This window comes from Pseudorca crassidens, chromosome 2 (assembly GCF_039906515.1).
Source record: "Pseudorca crassidens isolate mPseCra1 chromosome 2, mPseCra1.hap1, whole genome shotgun sequence".
NCBI classification, from domain to species: Eukaryota; Metazoa; Chordata; class Mammalia; order Artiodactyla; family Delphinidae; genus Pseudorca; species Pseudorca crassidens.
The window spans coordinates 73,175,487-73,196,293 of NC_090297.1; the positions used below are offsets into that span (position 1 = coordinate 73,175,487).

A 20,807-nucleotide genomic window follows, 5' to 3' on the forward strand; every position below is an offset into this window, starting at 1 on the left:
ATAATGATGCTAGAAAGATATAAAAATGTCATTTCTAAATTTTAGACCAGTCTACCTTCCAGCTAACTAAGAGAGGAATTGACACCAATTCTGTTTACTCAACCTGACTTTAATAGCAGGTAAAGTTATCTCCACAGTTCTACTGCTGACTCTACAGCAGAAGAAAATTACTGTGAAAATATATTTCATTACCCTGAAAGCTTAATTGAGAGCCAGTCTCTTCTACTACTAAAAACAGTGTGTGTGTGTGGGGGGGGGGAACAGAAATAACCATCTGATGACATATGTAGCTTTCTTATATTAAATATTTTTTATTATAGTAACATATCTGAGTAATTGAAATAACTTCACCATACAGATATCACATGCTGAAGCATGACAATGCAATACTAATTGCACATTGTGTTGACATTTCAAGCATATTTTCTGTAACAACATTTGCATTCATATACAGGTAGTAAAACACATGGGGATAATTTGCGTCATGATTCATGGTAGCAAATGTATTGCTTTCAAGCTAACCCTCAAACCCAGAATCTTCAGCAAATCTATTAATATTCAATGTAGTAGCATGTACATTAGTTATTGTATGAACCAACCAGCTCAGGACCAAGAACTGTCATTGTTAGCCTTTGAAAGAGAAATATCAGCATTATCTGATTATTTTTGTAAGGTAAGTCTTACTAATTTAGAAAATATTAGTGTACTGAATGATGACTTTACCAATAGTTTTCAAATTAGCAGGTGGGGATAAAATAAAAACTTTACGTAGCTCTTTTTAGGTAATACAGCCCAGTTAATGCAGAATGTTTCACCTGAATAGTTTTCCTTCAATACCCATAACAAGGCAAAAAAGCACCAAAAAAGGGCAAGAATCTCAAAATGTGCAATTAGTTTTAATTTAACAATTTTTGGTCGCAAGACTGTTATTTGTGGCCATTATCTTGGTTCATATGGATCCAGACAATTAATGCTTTTTAGACATTGAAAGTTCAACCTTGTTCTTAAAAATCTCAGCAGAAAAACTGAACTTGATCCAATAACACATCTTATAAGTTTTATTGTTGCTGAAGCAAAAATACACCACCATAAACCAATGTTTAAAAGGCAGGATTTCTCTTTTCTTGAATTTGTCCATGCAAAGGTCAAAACTTCAAATGGAACTTAAGTTTAAAAAAGAAGAAGAAAGAAAAAACAGTGTAAGGAGTAAAATTTTGATTATCAAAATACTTTCAAAATTTTAATTTATTGGTAAGTAGCATTAGTGCAAAATATTTAGATAACTAATTCAGTTCTTGAAAGCTTTATTAAATTTCTCAATTTAAAGAGAAAAGAAATTTTCAAAAACCATCAGGTCACAGGAACACAACTAATTGTACTTACACTTTTTATTGTTTAACCCTTAGAACCAAGTAAACTAAGACTCAAAATGTAAAACAGCATTACAGAACAGAAAAGGAAAGTATTTATTGTCACTCTTCTCAAGGTATTTGGTATTATATTTTCAAGAATATACGTTTAAGAATGAAGCAATGCTTTATATAGAGTTTATGCAACTATCAATTTTTTGGTACTTTTGAAAATAAGTAATGTGGAAGTTTAGATTTAAAGAGAAGTTTTAAATGGAATGACTTTGTCATGCTAAAGAAGAAAGCATTTGGATTAATTTATATTAAAATGTGAAATTTAGAGTTAGGTAACAAAATTCTATAATCATATACTTTCCAAATTAAAAAAAGAATTAGAATGAAATCTTTTTCTTGATGTCTAGAAGCCACTATCATCTAGCTGTGTGTAAATATTAGATGAGAAGAAGATCGGGGTTTTTTGCTTGAGTTTGGTTCATTTTAGTTCTGGGGGGAGGAATTAGTAGAAAAATTTTGTATTTAGACCTAATTCAGATATATGAAAAAATTTGTATAGATCTTTGCATCTGATAGAGGTTACCATTGGCATTTCCATATTTGATCCTGTTATAATTTCATTTTTACACATGCAACATGAAATAAAATTTGTTGCTAATAATCATAATATGAATCACAAATAGTTCCTTCAACAGAATACATAAAGCAAATGGTAATTATTACAATGCTGGATTATTACAGTGAAAACTAATCTTCAATCTCATACAATGTTCATAGATGATAATTTAACATTAAAAGGTTACTTCTTATACAATTCTGCAATCATTCCAAACATATACAGTTCTGGAAAGCATTAGTCACAGAATGAGCAGGGATATATTTTTTAATAACAGAATGAAAATATGCTTTCATCATAAGTAAACCAAATTCCCTATCAAAATCTCTTGGTAAGATTGAATAGCTTCTGAGTTTTTCAGATAAAGTTATTTTCTCTCCTCGAAGAGAGAGAGTCAGACCCATACTATCACTTATACTGCTACGTTTTAACTCTATGAATAAAAAATTTATAATTAAAAACTAAGGAATATTTTATATCACTAAAATATTTCTATGGCCTCTAAAGACTTCCACGGTTTATTACTGTATCTTCTTTTCTTAGTTTCTCATTAGGGAATAAGCATTAACACAACCGTAGTCCACAGCATACCAGGTAGTATACATAAATAATGAGCACATGGCTTTTATTCACAACTTCATCATATCAGACTAGATCAGTATAAAGAGGCAAATGTGGGCAATAAAATTCTAGCACTCAAACAATGCCAGACTTAGGTAACTAGAGGAATGAAAATGAAATTTGCTCATCAGTAACTAACTGGGTAGTTTCATACATTTAAATTTACTTTTTTTTGTATTTATTTTTCCCCAGGGGGAGACATGTTAGATATTCTTTTCTCGTTTTAAATAAAAATTTCACTTTTATACAACTAAGAAAAGAACTTCCAAAGTACCCACTCTAGCAAATTAAGTCACCGTTGTGATTTAAGCTAATGCAAGTGAGTGGCCAACAAACTGGGTTGATATCATATATCAGACACTTGAATTTGTGTCTCATTCATGAACAAAATCATGAATTTCAATGAAAAATGACTAAAACTGCTCCATGAAAAGGCCTACCTGACGATCATTCTTATAATAATTTTGTTAATCTCCCAATTTTTGCATTATTTATTCCAAAAAATTCTAAACATATTTAAGAATTCACAAAATGGCGTCATAAACACTCAGAGCTACACTGCAATTTCCTTCATCCTGACATCCTTATCCTCTTTTCCCACAAAGACAATAACAAACTCTTCTTTGGGATGCAATTAGCAAGGAAAAGTATCCACTGGAATACGGATGATAGGTAGTCATAAAGAATCAAGTAGCCAGCAATAATTTAGGGAAGAACCTATTTTATCCTAATCCAGCCTCAGAACATGGCTTTAAAAGCACAATATATCAACTTACAACTTTGGGTTGCCAGTTATCCAGCTTGTGAATTAAAGCAGGCCAGTTTGCCCCTCTCAATTCTCCTTCTGCTTTGGGACCATTTCTCCATTTACTGGAAATAGCTTTCAGGATAGTAAAAGGAGGTAAAACACTCATGAATGTTGCAAATAATTACCATCTGTGAGAGAATAAAACTACTGGGAGAAGTTTAAATAAAATTCTAAAAGGTGAATATTGCAATCTCTAAGGATATCCATGGTACTATTTATATTTGTATAGAAAACTGAAAGCTCACTCATTGTTTTTGAAACTGTAAGCAAAAAAAAAGGAAGTAAACTGCTATGAAACTTACACATAATAACTTTGGACAAGAAGAAAACTTCAAACTCTATTTTGACTTTTTTTTAAATTCTCAAGGGCACATCGATAACTAATAATATTTAGTAATCAGAATCTCCTATTTGCAATAATTTAGCTTATTTTCTATGGTGCAATATGAAACTCTGTATTAGTCTTTGCAATGTAATTTGGTCTCAGCATTGAGAGACTTATAAAATAAGTGTGACACTTCTGTAACACTGAAATAAGTTTAAAATACCAGCTCTTTGAACAGAAGAAATTGTATTTGACCATATGTACTCATCAGAGATATACTTTCCAAAAAAAAGTGAGTGGTAACAGCGGTAAGAGATACCAAAATCATATGGAACGATTTTGTTATTACCACCATTTTCTGTTCCCTTTATGTGACTCCCAATAAAAAGTAAAAATACAAGCTAGTAAGTTTTGTTTATTTTTAACCCACTGGATTGTCTTCCATTTTAGATCATAGTATGACCTTACTAGATCCTTACTGAAAATTTACATTATCACTTTCACAAGTAGCTAAATTTCCACACTGAGGGATAAAAATCTTGGAGAATCTGGTTGGGATTTTTATAGTACTTTACAGTGTGCTATAGTAATGACAAACCTGTTTCCTACTTAATCCTATCATCAAGCAACACCAGGCTTCTAATTTTTGTTTTCATTTTAAATAGCCACTATATATGAGAATTAATAAGGTAATTTACTATTAATGCTTTTTCAAGTCAAAAGACATATTACCTAGAAAATAATTTAACACTGTAATGGGATCTTCAAGATCAATTCTGTTTTATACACTCTGCAGCAAAAATAACATTTCTAGTAGGAAGGTATTAATTATAAACCTAGCAAATTCTAGACATTCACATATTTGTGTAAACAATTTTAACATGGTTTATTACATTTCCAGAAAGGTTAAATCTTATATCCAGTTTCCTGCTAATTCTTCCTTCATATATTATAATAAATATATATGTTATTTGAGTGCATGTGTGTATATAGTTTCACACACATATATGTCATATATACATAAAACAGCACTTAATGGTCACTGTCTTTGCAATGTTAAGTTGGGAAAAATATGAATTGCTATTGTGCATAACCCATGGCGATCTTCCCTCTGTTTCACAAGTGGCCATACCGGGATGTAAACAAAACATTGGAGCGAGCCATTCCAGGTGAACTGTATTTCAAGTTGTAGGTTGGTGTTCTCATGAAGAATTGTGTACTTCCTGGTAGTAAATACCTAAAAATGATAGTTAAAAAATTAGACTTTACAAACTAATATTAACATCTCTCACTAAAATATTATGTGGTTAATAATTTGTACATCTTACATGAGAAATGATACTATAACAATGCAACCCACATAAAAAGATTTCCTCTCCTGAGTTGAGGAGGGGAGGCAGGGAGAGGGTCATAAAGCCTCACCCAAAGAGTTGAATATAGATGTAACATGTGATCTTAGTGTCCCGAGACATCCCATAAACAGCCATGAACTCACATGCTAGGAGACTGTTTATATGACTCATGTTAATTTGGAATTCATCATTCACCTCTGTAAATAATGTGTGTAACCAGTCAAATATTTCTTAAAAACATGTGACATGAGAATTTGGCTAACCAATTAAAATAATGTTTCAAGGATGTTGAAACCATTGATTATTATTTAATAAATATATCATTGATGTGTTATGACTATAGGTAATCTAAAAGAAAAAGTTAAAGATTAACATTCATAACTAGATTGTAAATTTTATATTCTTGGACTACTGGGTGCTTGTGATTACAGAAAACCAAAAACAATCATAATTACAGGTTGCATGCAACCGTTTCAGCCAAATATATTTCAGAATACATAAATTTTCCAGATTTTAGGACACTATAGTATATATATTATATATAATGTAACATCATCAGGGTCTTGGGGCAGCATCCTGTAAACAAATCATTAATATTTCTGTAGTGAAACAGAGAAATATTCACAATAAATTGGATAAAGACTATAAACAACTTCGTGTCAATTCAGATGTGCCAATAAATGGGTTACTTTTATTTTACTTTTATTCGTTTGAGTTTTCAGAGCTTTGGGATTCAGTAATTACAAGTAGGAGTGTGTGCCTGTATAATCTGTTTTCTCTGGAAAACCTCTGATTAGCATTAGGCCAGTCCAATCTATATGTCGAGAGAGAAATGATCAAGGAAATCCACATGAGCAAATGCAAATAAGCATCACTATTAAAAGCGTTAAATCCTGGTAATGATGAGAAGGACATGCTAGAAAGTCAGGACAAAGATATCTATAAAAAATTCCAAGAGCAGAAGTAGCAACAGAAGGAGATTTATAATTAGTCTTGAAAAAAGAAACGAAGGTAGAGCATCAAATCACTTATTTTCTTCACTTGACTTTAGCATCTTCCAGCCACAGTATCATACTTCCAAAGACACATGAAGAAATTGAAGGCCAAGGATTAGCTACCTATTCTATATGAAATAATGTTGGTAACTACTAACCTCTGTGTCAATGGGAAATTACATTTATAGTTGTGTTATATGAATTTTGTAGAAGAATATGAATTCACTATGATCAAACTGCATATAGCATTCAGATTAAGATGGCAGAATTCTCCATAATATTCATAAATATCATTTGATCATGAATTATCTGATAATATCCCCTTAATCTATTACTTAATATCACAAACTATAAATAATTGCTCAAATCATTAACAGAGCAGTTAAATAATATACAACAATATAAATTAAATCAAAATTGCACAATGGGTGATGAATAATGAAACAATTGATTTCTCACATCACAGATTATATAAATTATTTTCTTAATACCACTTGGGTAATTTATATGGATTAATTATTATGTCAAGAGCTAGTGGAGTCATGATGATTGATCTGATATCTTCTGCCAGGAAAAGGCTACCCTTCCTATCTAGGGCAAAGGTGCAAAAGAAACTAAAGTGTTTGATCAAAAACCACTATTCCATATTAGTTGAGAGTTATTCTATCTTCTACTGAAAATACATTCTGATTTCATTGATAATTATTATAGTAAACAGTAACTTTTGCTGACTTTCTTTTGAAGAATTTCCAAGCAGTAGTTACTACTGACATTACGATAACATTCACATAGCCTTCTGAGCTAAAGATCTCCATTTTCACAGATGAAAAAATAAAAGTACAAAGTCCAGGGTTAGAGCTAACTTACACTATTTTCTTTAACACTATTTTGTATTTTAAAAGTGTTTTTGTGTGCCAGGACCATTATAATTGATTTAAAAATATTAGTTATTTCTAACGATTCTCTATGATACGTATTATTATCAGCTCCATTTTAAAGATGAAAACACCAGAGTGCACAGGAGTTAAATGCCTTGCCCACAGGCACGTAGCTAGTAAGTGGCAGAGCCAGGATTCAAATCCATTTGGTCTCACTCCAGAACCAGTGCTCCCAGCAACTATACTATACTGTCATTTCTGTGTGAATCCCAATTTTAAAACTAAAGGATATAATGATTATACTCATTTTTTTCAGAAATATAAAGTATAAAAAACCTAAAAAGTAGAAAAATATTATATATCTGCAAACCTAAACTTTTTAATAGAAGCAGAAAAGGCTAAAATAAAACTTTTTTAAAGACTTAGAAAGGAAAAGAAATTCAGTGTGAACTAGAAAAAGCATATAAAATCACATTGGAAGAAACATTTTGCTTCCCTAAAGCAAGTGCTGTGGGATATTTTAAAGCATTACAGGGAAACACAATGGATTATTTGCCTTAATATCTCCATTAGTATCTCTTGGGAGATCCCACACTAGCTGAACATCAAAGATTAGTTTTGAAATGTTCTTTGCAATGAAGTTAAATAATACAATTTGATTTTTTTAGCAGGAAGAATCTCTAGAAAGTGGTTCTATAGACTGTATCTAAAGAGTTTGTGCTAAAGCACCAAAAAATGTGAAGTTTCCAGCTTTATTTTTATTGTAGCTTACTCTCGAAGTACAAAACTAGCTAACTTGTAGCTAACTCATCCCAAGGAGAAACACCTTAGACTTACACATTTTTGTTACATTTATTCCTAAGAATTATTCTTTGATGCTATTGAAAAATGATATTGTATCTAAAATGTCATATATTCTAGCTGTTTGTTATTAATATAGAAAAACTACAATTGATTTTTTTTTTTTTTTTTTTTTGCGGTATGCGGGCCCCTCACCGTTGCGGCCTCTCCTGTTGCGGAGCACAGGCTCCGGACGCGCAGGCTCAGCGGCCATGGCTCACGGGCCCAGCCGCTCCGCAGCATGTGGGATCTTCCCGGACCGGGGCACGAACCTGTGTCCCCTGCATCGGCAGGCGGACTCTCAACCACTGCGCCACCAGGGAAGCCCCTACAACTGATTTTATCCCAACTTTGATTTCATCAAAATTGTTAAATTTACTTAATAATTTATCTGTAGATTTACTTAGATTCTGTGAACACAATCATATCCATTAGTAATTAGTTTTAGTTCTTTCTCTCAAATCCAATGCCTTTTACTTCTTTGGCATGCTTCCTTGAATGAGCTAGGTCCAACACAATGGTAAATAGAAGCGGTAATAACAGTCAATCTTGTTTTGTTTCTCACCTCAGAAGGAAAGCCTTCAACATTTCACCATTAAGTATATGATTGTAGGGTTTTTGTATTTATCTTTTATTAGATTAAGGAATTTCCCCTTGGTTTCTAACTTGCTAAGCATTTTTTAAGCATGAATGTAATATACTAAATTCTAACAAGTGACTTATCCTTTTTTTTTTTTTTTTTTTTTTGCGGTACGCGGGCCTCTCACTGTTGTGGCCTCTCCCGTTGCGGAAAACAGGCTCCGGACGCACAGGCTCAGCGGCCATGGCTCACGGGCCCAGCCGCTCCACGGCATGTGGGATCCTCCCGGACCGGGGCACGAACCCGTGTCCCCTGCATCGGCAGGAGGACTCTCAACCATTGCACCACCAGGGAAGCCCATCCATATATTTTTAAATGATTTTTTATTCTACTAAAATTACATTGATCACTTTTTAATGTTATTGTACAATTAAGCTGATGCAATAAACAAAAGTTAGTCATGATACATTATCCTATTTAAGGTTTCTGGGTTTGTTTTGCTAATATTTTATGTAAGATTTTTCCATCTATGTACAGGAGTGAGATTAGACTGTCAATGTCCTGGTCAGGTATCAAAGGTATGGTAGCCTCATAAAACAAGTTAGAGAACATTCCTTCCTTTTCTCTCTTCTCTGGGTGGGTTTAATTAGATAGAATTAGATAGTACTTCTCTCTTCTCTGGGTGGGTAGAATTAGATAGAATTAGATAGTAATTTTCTCTTCTCTGGGTGGGTAGAATTAGATAGTAAAGACCTATGAATCTGGACTCATCTTTGTGGGAGGGTTTTTAATTACTGATTCAATTTTTTCAATAATTAAGAGTATATCTTCTTCTCACTTTTGGTAATATGTGTTTTTCAAGGAATTTGTTAACAATCTAAATTACCGAATTTATCAGCATGAAATTATTCATATTTCTTATAAAATTTTCAATATTTGTAATATCTGCAGTAACATCTCTATTTCTATTCTTGACGTTAACTATTTTTGTCTTTTACATTTTGATCAGTCTCACCAGTTGTTTATCAATTTTATTAGCCTTTTAAAAAACCCACTTTTGCCATTTTGATCTTCTTTATTCCGTTTGCATCATTATATTAATTTCTGCTCTCATTTTTATTATTTCCTTTTTCTGTATTCTTTGGGTTTACTTTAATATCATTCTGTCATCATTCAGGACGGTTGCTTAGATCATTTAATTTTTGCCTTACTCCTCCCTAATATGTTCATTTAAGCCTATAAGTATTCCTATAATAATGATTTATGTACATACTGTGTTTTTATTTGTAATATTTTTGTTATCATTCAGTTAAAAATATTTTCTTACATTCATTATGATTTCTTCTTTGATTCATGGGTTATTTAAAGTATATTTTTTATCTTTCCAAAGTATGGATTTTCTGGATATTTTGTTATTTTTAATAGCATGTGATGAGAAACAATACTCTGTGTGATTTCAATTTTTCGAACTATGTTTTATTATTCCACTATATAGTTGATTTTTATAAAAGATTCAGATATGCTTGGTGTATTGTATTCTGAGGTCACTGAATTCACTATTATATGACAGTTAAATTTGTTAATCATATTGTTAAAATGTTCTTTGTCTCTAATTTTTTGAGAAGTATATATTAAAATCTCCCTCGATGGCTGTAGATTTGTCTATTTTTCCCTGTAATTCTGTCAACTTTTGCTTTGCAAAACATCTGGGACATTGTCACTTGAAGGAATCTATGGTGTTTATCAAGGCCCCAATCTTTGACAGGCCCTGAACTCCTACTTTTTTCCCTTAGGCCCATGAGTCTGTCAAAAGCATTATTCAGTACTAACAAGTACTCACTAACAAGTACCTGGTTTTAACTCTCTGATGTCTTCAAGCAAATGTTTTGGTATTTTGTCCAGCTTTTCTTGTTGTCATCAGAGGGAGGATTTGTCCAAATACCCAGTGCTTGCTCTATTACCAAAGGCAGAAGCCCTAACTCAGTGGTTTTTAAAAAATGTTTTTACCCACGTAAATGAGCTTATATGGAAGCTCAGTACATGAAAGATAGAAATACAGAGATGCTGAGACTGAAAATTGTCTCTGAGAGTACTACAACTTACACATACTAAAAGTCACATATTCGTCTTTAATTCTAAATGGAACTACGACTGTCTTGAGAAGTGCTAAAATGTACTTCCTGTTTATTCGTGTATCTTTGCAGCTTAAAAACAATATTTTCATACTTTTGGAAAACTACCTATTTTAACTGGACAATATTTATAAAAATCCAGTTTTTAAATGGAACTTAAAATCCACCTCCCATAGATCTTTTTGGTGATGAAGGGAATAGTAGAGGCATACTGAACAATAAAAATTAAACTAAAGGCATCTTCTCAACTATATTAGGATAAAGGACAAATGTTGAAATATCCCTACTGGGGGAAAAATTAAATTTATTACCCTTTTGTATGCTCTTACTTGGCTTTTGAAAGCAAAAGTATATAAGTTAAATAATACCATCTCCATGTAGGTTATTTCTGTCACCTCCGGGTTTGTAATTGCTGTCCTTGTTCAGTCCTTTAAAGGTAAAGATTGTTCAAATTAAAAGGATCTTATAGATAATAGCATGTATGAATTTTTAGTCTTTAGCTTTTTCTCTAACCATATAGACAAAAAGAGACTTTCAATTTCAAACTGCATTGTGGCATTACTTTATATAAAACTCACAGGGTCTAGGAAATGTAAACCAGTACCTGGAATTACCCCAATTGGTACCAATGCCTGAGAGTGATCCTCTTGAGTCAGTTGCATATTTGTAAACCACTAGCAGGCACTGTTTACAAAGCTCGACCAGGCGCTGGCAACATTGGAGCTGCAAAGGAGTCACCACCTCCCGGCTTTTACTGAAAATACTCTCCCAAGAGGATCTGTTGGCATGGAAACAGACATGACCTCATGTGGCTGTTAAAAATGGCAACCAACTATATCACTTACCTAGCAACAAACCCATTAAAAAAATGTAGAAATGGCCTCACACATTTGAAGTGACTACAGATGGTTGAGAGGTATGAAGTAAATATACAAATATGGAAATTAATCTTTACATGAAAAAAAACACAACATAGAATTCATATCTTTAAAGACTTCACTGCTGCTAGCTCTAAGTAGCAGGATGGTTTCCCAACACCTCCTAAAAATTGAGTTACTCTACATTAAAGTAACTGTAAAATACTGAGCTAATTTCTCACAAGTTAGGTATTCTAAGAATTTACATTTTCTAGGAAGCTACATTTATTTTTATATTAATAATGATCCCACAAATTAAAAAGTTGCTGCAACTTAATTTGTGACCTCTTAATTGTTATCTCTCAGATTCTCTCTGAGAATTTTGGTTAATCCTTTGCTTATGACCACCCCTTTCAAAACACTTTCATATGTAATTATGTCCATGATATTCCTAGAGCACAGGTTCTATACTGTAGATGTAATGTAATCTCCACAAGTCCTGCCCTACTGCAGTTCCAAAGGTAGTGTCTTCCCTCCTTCAGTGCACTCAGCTTAGTGCACAGCAGGCAGTAGTACATACTGTCTTGGTAAATTTAAATGTGTGCATGCATGCATGCGTGCGTGTGTGTGTGTACACATATATATGTATTCACAATTCCTAAGCTGATTGTCATGGCCCAAATCAGGAAACATCTTATCATCCTACCACCATCGAGAAAGGGAGAGAGAGAGAGAGAGAGAGAGAGAGACTGACTTATTTCCTTAGTGTAACTGAAACTCCTTTCAAGCCTCAAGGGGAAGGTTTGCTTTAAGATTTGGTAATGGTTCAAGTCTCATTTTACATAAACCAATTCGCTTAACCCGCAGAGAGAGAAAAGACTAGAAAGAAAAAAATATTAAGGAAAATATTTTTCTGAAGAAATGTACTTCCCAGTGGGAAATTCAAAGATTCCATTTTCAATCTCCTGTGGATATTTGATATCTTTGGAATTTTTTAAAAATGCTTTAGAAACTCAGAAAGGTATTTTTTAGTAGAAAGGCTACTGTTTATTTTTTCAGGAGAAAAGACAGCATGTCATCAGTGAATGACAGATTTTCTTAAAGGGAATAAGATTCAAATAAGTAGATTGAAAGGAATAAATTTTCCTCCATTTTCTAAGATGTTCAGGGCTAAATATAATACTGTTTTTATTATTTAAAAAGGATTAAAAGTTACTTTCATTCAAGAAATAGTAATATGTTAGTTAAATTAACTCTAAAAATTTAAATTATTACTAAATATAAGAAAAACTAGATATGATATGCATATTTGTGTGTATATAAATATATCTCCAATTTACTTGATGTAATCAAGAAAAACAGGAGAACACCAATTAATAAGGGAATATGTTTATAACTGATAAGTCTTGATCTAGCAAGGCTTACATGCCTGGGCCCAGAGAAATCAAAATTTCATACAAACGTAAATACACGAAGAAAACATTCTGACTGTCTGACTCTCAGCTGAGCACTTTTACTTTCTCTCCCCTGGGATTCTGGGTATTTCTGTAAAAGCCTACCTCCATCACCACCCTCCCCCCTGAATTTGAATATATTTATATTTTGATACTTTGGAGACATCTGATTAGATTCACTATCAGGTTCCTCACATCACGGTAATTTTTCTTTTGCTGACTTGGAGTACAGACGTAAGAAAAGAACACATAAAATGGAGGAAAGGCAAAGGACCTTCTTCAAATAGCACCTTAATTTGATGTAACACTCTGAGTAATATGTGAGTTATAATATAAGCAGCTTTGGCTTCTCATTCTCTCATTGTTCCTTAAATATTTAAAATAAACATATGAATCAAGGTTCTCTACCTAATTTTGGTGTGTATGTTCACCATCACTGACCAAAGACCACATTCTACTCTATTAATCCATATTTAAGTGTCAACACTCCAGAATCACTCATAAAGAAAAAAGAAAATGACCAGGACTTGCTTTGTTTGGTACTAGGCTAATGGCACCCCCTCTGCACAAAAGAAACCTATTCTTCAACCTGAATGTTTTTGAACCGTGTCCCCTCCCTCCTACCCACTACCTGGCACAGCTGAGTAATATGAAATGCCTCTAGAACACGACAGTGTTCTCAATTTTCAATACTAACACACAAAATTTTAAGAAGGTGAAAGGATGGAGAAATAATTTAAAATACCAGTGCCTTTATCAAAGAACCCAGGGTCTTATCTGCCTGCTTTCTAAATCTAAATTCCAAGGAAATGGGAGGGCCAAAATCTATGAATTCAAAAAGAAAAATTAAATGGTTAAAAAGTTCTCTCCAGAACTCCCTAATCCTCAGAGAAATATGAAAAGAAATGACTTCAAATGACATTTTTAATAATATAACAATAAGATACAGAATACTGAATAACCTCCCGGTAACAAAGGGGAATGATTAATGAAATCCAGAGACTTGAAGAGCCTCATATTATCCAGTAATCCAATAATCTTTACCAGTTTTTTCATCAAAATATTTAATAAAGCAGCTATCTAAAAAGTGAAACATTCATTTCTTTCTCCTCTGGTAGAAGCCCAAATGAATGACTGAGTAGCCCAAAGAAGAAAGGAAAGTAAAAAAAAAAAAAAAAAAAAAAAAATCTGGACTACACCAACCGGACAATCAGCAACAGAAAGATTAATGAGCTGAAAAGTATGAACAACGCAACATCCAGTTGAAAGTGATATAAGAACAGAAAGATTCACATCATTTTAAGTAGTCTATATGATACGCATACATTTTCAGGTAGGCATATAATTCAGCCTAGAAGCAGACTGCTGCCTTAGAATATTCCTTACAATTTCTTCTTTCCCTGAGATTGTAAAAGAAAAGCTTTTCTACGACAAACTTCCATAGGAAAATGTCTTTGGCTAAAGGGTCTAAACTAGATTCTTTTCTTTGGGGTTTACATATCAGGAGTTTGAGTGGAAAGAGGGCTTTTCCAAATAATACATTCCTTCTCCCATAGTCCCCCTGCCTCCTCCTCTTTGCTTTACCTGGCAGATTCCTCTTCTTCCTCATCCTGCAAGTCTAAGCTGAAATATTGCTTCCCTTGGCCACCCTTCCTGAGCTCTGTGGCCTGAGTTTGAGTCCCATAGCACCTAGGCTTCCCCTAGCTCAGTAAAACATGGTGGATAATTTTATGCATGAAAATTCCAAGAGCTGTTCCCCTGGAGAGGACACATTCAGAACGTGGAGCATCATTCTGAATAGCACTCCCAGGAGGCTGCATGTGATAAAAAACGGTCACTGAGCATGGGCTTCAGCAGCCTGGAAGAGCAAGAGAGGGGGATGAGGGTGTTTTCTCTTTGATGCATCAGCCAAACCCCTGGGCCAATTCTAGGAAAACCTATGACAAACATCTACAATATTCTTTGAAGTTTCTGGACGTGGACAGGGAATGGTTTATTCATTTTGTTTTATTATTGAGATGTTGACAGGCAGAGGCAGGAATCAAGGTGGCCCAGAGTTATTTGGAATATTTTTTCTAAGAGTTTTACACCTAACTGTGAAAGACAGCTACACCTTTTATTAAAATCATTCCTTTAGAAATGAGCTAAGAGTAGATTTTTACCTAGACCGCTAGGCTGTTAGATCAAAGGTTAAAGGAGTATACATTGACTAGATACGATTCAAAGAATAAGCAGAACTAGTCTGGGTTCAAAGTGACAATCAAACACACACAACACTATGTGACTTCACTAAGTTGAAGAAGCCTAGGAATGCCATTTGTAAGGGTACAAAAAAAAAAAAATCGGATGTAAAACTCATCTCTACAAGCCTCCAAGTTTTTAAAGAAATGGATGGAGAGTGGAGGTCAAATAGGACTCAAAGCTACACCTGCTCCAGCCGCTCCAGTGCAGGGGGCTGGGGATTGGGCTAATGCTATGGGCTTGCAGTATAGCAAGCTCGGCAACCATGGGCAATGCTGCTTTGAGAGGACTGAATAAAGCATAGAGTTAAGAGCTTGGGCTCTTGACTCAGACAACCTGGGTTTAAATCCAGGCTCACTATGAGAACTTGGGCAAGTTATATACTTTATGCTTCCATTTCCTTATCTATACAATGAAAATAATAATAATAGTTTATTCAAAATATTGTAGTGGTAATTATAAAAATGTTTACTATGAAAAACAGTATCAGGCACTTAGTAATCTTTCAATAAATGTTATTTACATTCTTTATGATTACTAGTAGTAATAGATACCACCAGAGACATCTGGGGGGGAGTAGTGTGCTAGGTACAAGAGGAAAGGATTCTGAATGGAGTCAGAGTAAATTACCAAAATGGTGTCATCAGCACCAATTTCAGTAGCAGACTATCTCAGTGCCTTCCATTTGTGAAGAGTAGCTGAAATCCATGTTCAACATTCCAACCAATGGATCAACAAACAGAAAAAAATTCTAATTATGACTTTAGATTAATTGAACTTCTACAGACAGCCATCAACTAAGGGCCATGGAGTACAGTTCAAATGTTTCACTTAAGTCTCTGTAGAAATAATTTATGGCCAAGATTATTCTCAGATTTCATCACAACCCAGAGCACCTTGTGAATTCTCCCCGTTGGTGAATGGTAGCTGAGGAAAATTATGGTGGTGAGAATAAGTCTGCAAATGGTATAAATGATTCAGTACTAGATGACTAGAATATTTAAATGGAAGACATTCAGAGATCATGTCAGACTAGAATAGTCTGTTAAGGTTTTACCAAAAAAAGGGCATGGTCTGGGTCTTTACATAGGATTTAAATAATGCAGAGGGGATTGGAGAAATGGGGTTGTAGAAGGCAGCCCAATCAGCTACTCATTGACACTAACAGTTCGGAGGCAGAAAAGGACAAATTTTTAAGATATTTGAAAAATAATGAATTTATTTTTGGGGAGCAAAGTTTAAGTAGGAGAGTAATGAGAGAGAAGACTGGAGAAATAAGAAAGAATCAGCATATTAGAGAGTCTTATATCTCTAGATAAAAAGTCTAGACTTTAATGATAAATGAGGGAAATCATTAGATTTTAGGAAATGACTCTGACAGTAGGATGGATAAGGGAAACAAAAAACTGGAGGCAAAAATGCCTGGGAATCTATTAATTTCATTTAGCCTTTCTACCAAAAAGGCTCCTCTTCTCTGAAATCCTACAATAACGTATCTGTCATCTCCTTCATGATCATGACTTTTGCATGTATCTTATTTTGTCTATTAGAGACAGCAGAGTTTTATTGGTTAAGAGCATGAAATCTGGGACCAGGCTGCTTAAGTTCAAATCCCAGTTGCACTAGGTCCTTAGCACCTATCTGTGCCTTGGTTTCCTTATCTATAAAATGGAAATTATCATAAAACCTGCTTCAAAGTGATGTTGTGTGGATTAAATTACTTAATACATGTACAGTGCTTAGAACAATGCCTGGCACATAGTATAAGTGGTATAGTGTTAGCTATTATCATTTTTAAGTTTCTTCAGGGCAGGATCTATGTCAGATTCAGCTTTGTATCTCCAAAAGTATTTAAATTATCAAGTAAATACTCGATAATTGTGAAGAACAGTGAAAAACAACCTACAATTAAATAATTGATAATTGTTAAGAATAATGAAAAATAATCTAGAGTAGCCACAGTGGGGATGTGACAGAAAAACTAACAAGATTTAGCACATGACTGAATAAAGAAAATGAAGGAGAACAAGGATGCGGATGCCCCTGAGATATCAAACCCATGTGATTGGGAGAATAACAATGGGGTTTTGGGAAGTCCAGAAGGGAAGCCATTTCTGAATAAAAGGGAGGTATGGAACGTTTGGTTTTAGATATCTTGAAGACAAAATGACAGTGAGTCACAACAGCTTTGACAGGACTGAAAGTCTGCAGAGGAGCAGGAGTGTAGCCATGATTTTGGAAGTTTGCTACATAAAGGCAACAGCAGAAGAGCTGTAAGGATACAGAGGTCTAACTGAGACTTTTTATTAATTAAGACTACTTTCTCTCCACTGAATTCAAATTTGTTGAGTGGTGTTGTGTTCATATCCATCATCTCATCTACATCAGCTTAAATGCTATAAATTATAGTTGAGTACTGAAACTTACATGCAGTTACAAATCCACACTTTAAGAGATCAAAGAAATTCAGCCATTTTATTGGGCTAACTTTATAACTAAATAGTAAATTATTAAAAATGACAATAATAAAAGGTAACTTAACACTTACCCTGAATCACAGAAACAGTTCCACAGTCCTTGGCCATGACTCCAGAGTAAGCGATTAAAAACTCGGTTGAAAATCCGATATAAATTTACTTCCTCAACATCAGGTACCTTCCAGATGCGTGGAAGAACTGTACGGACACTTGTTTTTACTATGTCCAAAACCTAGTGGAAAACCCAAAATATTTCAAAATCTAGGTGTATACATGTGTGCCTAAAATTCAAAGATGAATATATATAATTCAAAAATGAATATACACACACACACATACTCACTCACTCACTCACTAAACGACAGCACAGAATGAAAAGTCCAGAAATAGATCCAGTATTTATGAAACTCTGGTATATGACATAGGTGGCAAGTCTGACTCATTGGAGTAAGAAGAGATTAAATTTAAAAATTAAAGTTAAGTGAAATTTAAATTAAATCAATAAATGGAGAATTTTTAAATAGTAATCTTCATGGAAAAAATAGATAAAGTTGAATCATTCCCTCAATTCACAAAAATCAACTCTAGAGTGATTAAGGTTTTAAGTTTGAAAAATAAGCCATTAAATATCTTAGTGAAAAGTATTAGTGAATATCTTTTAGACCCTGGTTTAGAAAAAGGTTACTTAAGTAGCAAAAAAGTATAGAACATAAAAGATTAATAGGTTTCCCTTATATTAAAATTAAGAACTTCTGGCCATCAAAAGATAGCTTAAAAGAAATAAAGATCAAGTTACAAACTGGGAAAATACATTCAAAACATATACATCTAACAAAAGATTAGTATCAGGAATATATAATGAATGCCTAACCAATTGTTAAATACACACCAACAAATTAACAGAAAAAAATGGACAAAAATACATGAACAGGAATTTCACAAAAGAGGAAATAAATATGTCTGATAAACATAAAGAATAAAAATTAAGACTTATATAAGACATCATTTTCTATCCATTTAATTGACAAAAATTAAAAGTCTGACAACACCAAGTGCTGGAGAAATTCGGATCTACAGCATCTCTTAGACTTGTTGGCAGGAGTACAAACTGGAAAATAGCTGGGCATTATCTCCTAAAGTTGAAAATGCATATACCCCAAGACCCAGCAAGTTTATTCCTAAGAGAAACTCTCTCACAGGTTAAAAACAAAAGCCACGTACAAGAATGTTCAAACAGCTGTTCACAATTACAGACAACTTGAAAAATTCTAACTCTCCATCAATGGGAGAGTGAATAAAAGTCGTATACTCATTCCCTTGGACTTTTATACAACAGTCAAAATGAATGAAATTAAAGGGCACACAACAATCCGGAGCATCTTAATTATCAATGGTTAAGTTTTTAAAAAATACATACCAGTCATTACATACAGTATGAAACTCTTTTAATAGAAGTAAAGACAATTAAATTTTAAAAATACTTACGAGGAATACACATAGATATAATAAGAATATATAAAGAAAGAAAGCAAGGGACTGGGGAATACTGAATTTAAGAAAATGGCTACCTGAGACATAAAGGGCCAGGGGGATGGAAGGTAGTCATTTGATAAGAAAATAGATTATTGCCAAGATACTTGATTTGGGTGTTGGGTTCACAAATGGTACAATAACTTAAAAACACTAACTAAATAAAAGCAGACCACATATGGACCAATAATGAGGAAGTATCATGAAATAGGCCTAGGATTAATCTAATTCTGGGAAACTAAAATCCTAGAGGTTCTGAAAAATTTATAAATCCCAAAAAGCTACTTTGACTAATTCAATGTATTTAATACTTCTGCAATTCAGGTATTTGCAAGGAAACACTTTTTTTAAAAAGTAAATATGAACAAACACAGTTATCCTAATTTCAGTTCACCAAAGTAGAATTTTCACTTCTTATTTTATCTAATTAAAGGGACTCCTTGTAAAGATGACAGTGAGAGATGAAAAGAGAAAGACTTTCAAACATACAGACTGAATGAAGATACGATTTTTCTCCATAGGTACAAACGTATAGAAAATTGGGAGCATATAAAAGAAGAATTGAATTTGTTTCTCTTTAAAACAGCCATATTTAAAGAAGTGATATTAGTTTTCTCGGAAAAAGGCAAATTTAGAATAAACATCTGTTTAAAAACTCATTCTACGAGGCCACCATCACCTTGATACCAAAACCAGAAAAGGATGTCACAAAGAAAGAAAACTACAGGCCAGTATCACTGATGAACATAGATGCAAAAATCCTCAACAAAATACTAGCAAACAGAATCCAACAGCACATTAAAAGGATCATACACCATGATCAAGTGGGGTTTATTCCAAGAATGCAAGGATTCTTCAATATACGCAAATCAAACAATGTGATACACCATATTAACAAATTGAAGGAGAAAAACCATATGATCATCTCAATAGATGCAGAGAAAGCTTTCAACAAAATTCAACACCCATTTATGATAAAAACCCTGCAGAAAGTAGACATAGAGGGAACTTTCCTCAACATAATAAAGGCCATATATGACAAACCCATAGCCAACATCATCCTCAATGGTGAAAAACTGAAAGCATTTCCATTAATATCAGGAAAAGACAAGGTTGATCACTCTCACCACTCTTATTCAACATAGTTTTGGAAGTTTTAGCCACAGCAATCAGAGAAGAAAAGGAAATAAAAGGAATACAAACTGGAAAAGAAGAAGTAAAGCTGTCACTGTTTGCAGATGACATGATACTATACATAGAGAATCCTAAAGATGCTACCAGAAAACTACTAGAGCTAATCAATGAATTTGGTAAAGTGGCAGGATACAAAATTAATGCACAGAAATCTCTGGCATTCCTATACACTAGTGATGAAAAATCTGAAAGTGAAATCAAGAAAACACTCCCATTTACCATTGCAACAAAAAGAATAAAATATCTAGGAATAAACCTACCTAAGGAGACAAAAGACCTGTATGCAGAAAATTATAAGACACTGATGAAAGATATCAAAGATGATACAAATAGATGGAGAGATATACCATGTTCTTGGACTGGAAGAATCAACATTGTGAAAATGACTCTACTACCCAAAGCAATGTACAGATTCAATGCAATACCTATCAAACTACCACTGGCACTTTTCACAGAACTAGAACAAAAAATTTCACAATTTGTATAGAAACACAAAAGACCCTGAATAGCCAAAGCAATCTTGAGAACGAAAAATGGAGCTGG

At 33.5% G+C, this 20,807-nt stretch overlaps 1 protein-coding gene across 9 annotated transcripts in view; it reads right to left on the reverse strand.

The window, feature by feature from the left end:
• Window positions 1-287: 287 nt before the first annotated feature.
• The window catches only part of TTLL7 (tubulin tyrosine ligase like 7), a 157,730-nt gene continuing 137,210 nt past the window's right edge, over window positions 288-20,807 (reverse strand). For 2 of the 9 annotated variants that reach the window (XM_067726696.1, XM_067726697.1), the window contains exons 19-21: window positions 17,612-17,772; window positions 11,116-11,289; window positions 288-4,971 (exon numbers count right to left, since the gene is read on the reverse strand). In XM_067726696.1, coding sequence (XP_067582797.1) covers window positions 4,851-4,971; window positions 11,116-11,289; window positions 17,612-17,772 — 456 coding nt within the window. In that variant the 3' untranslated portion in view covers window positions 288-4,850. Of the gene's footprint in view, window positions 4,972-10,879; window positions 10,940-11,115; window positions 11,290-17,611; window positions 17,773-20,807 lie in introns of all 9 variants that reach the window. The other 7 variants (XR_010940918.1, XR_010940919.1, XM_067726699.1 and 4 more) reach the window with 7 other exon arrangements.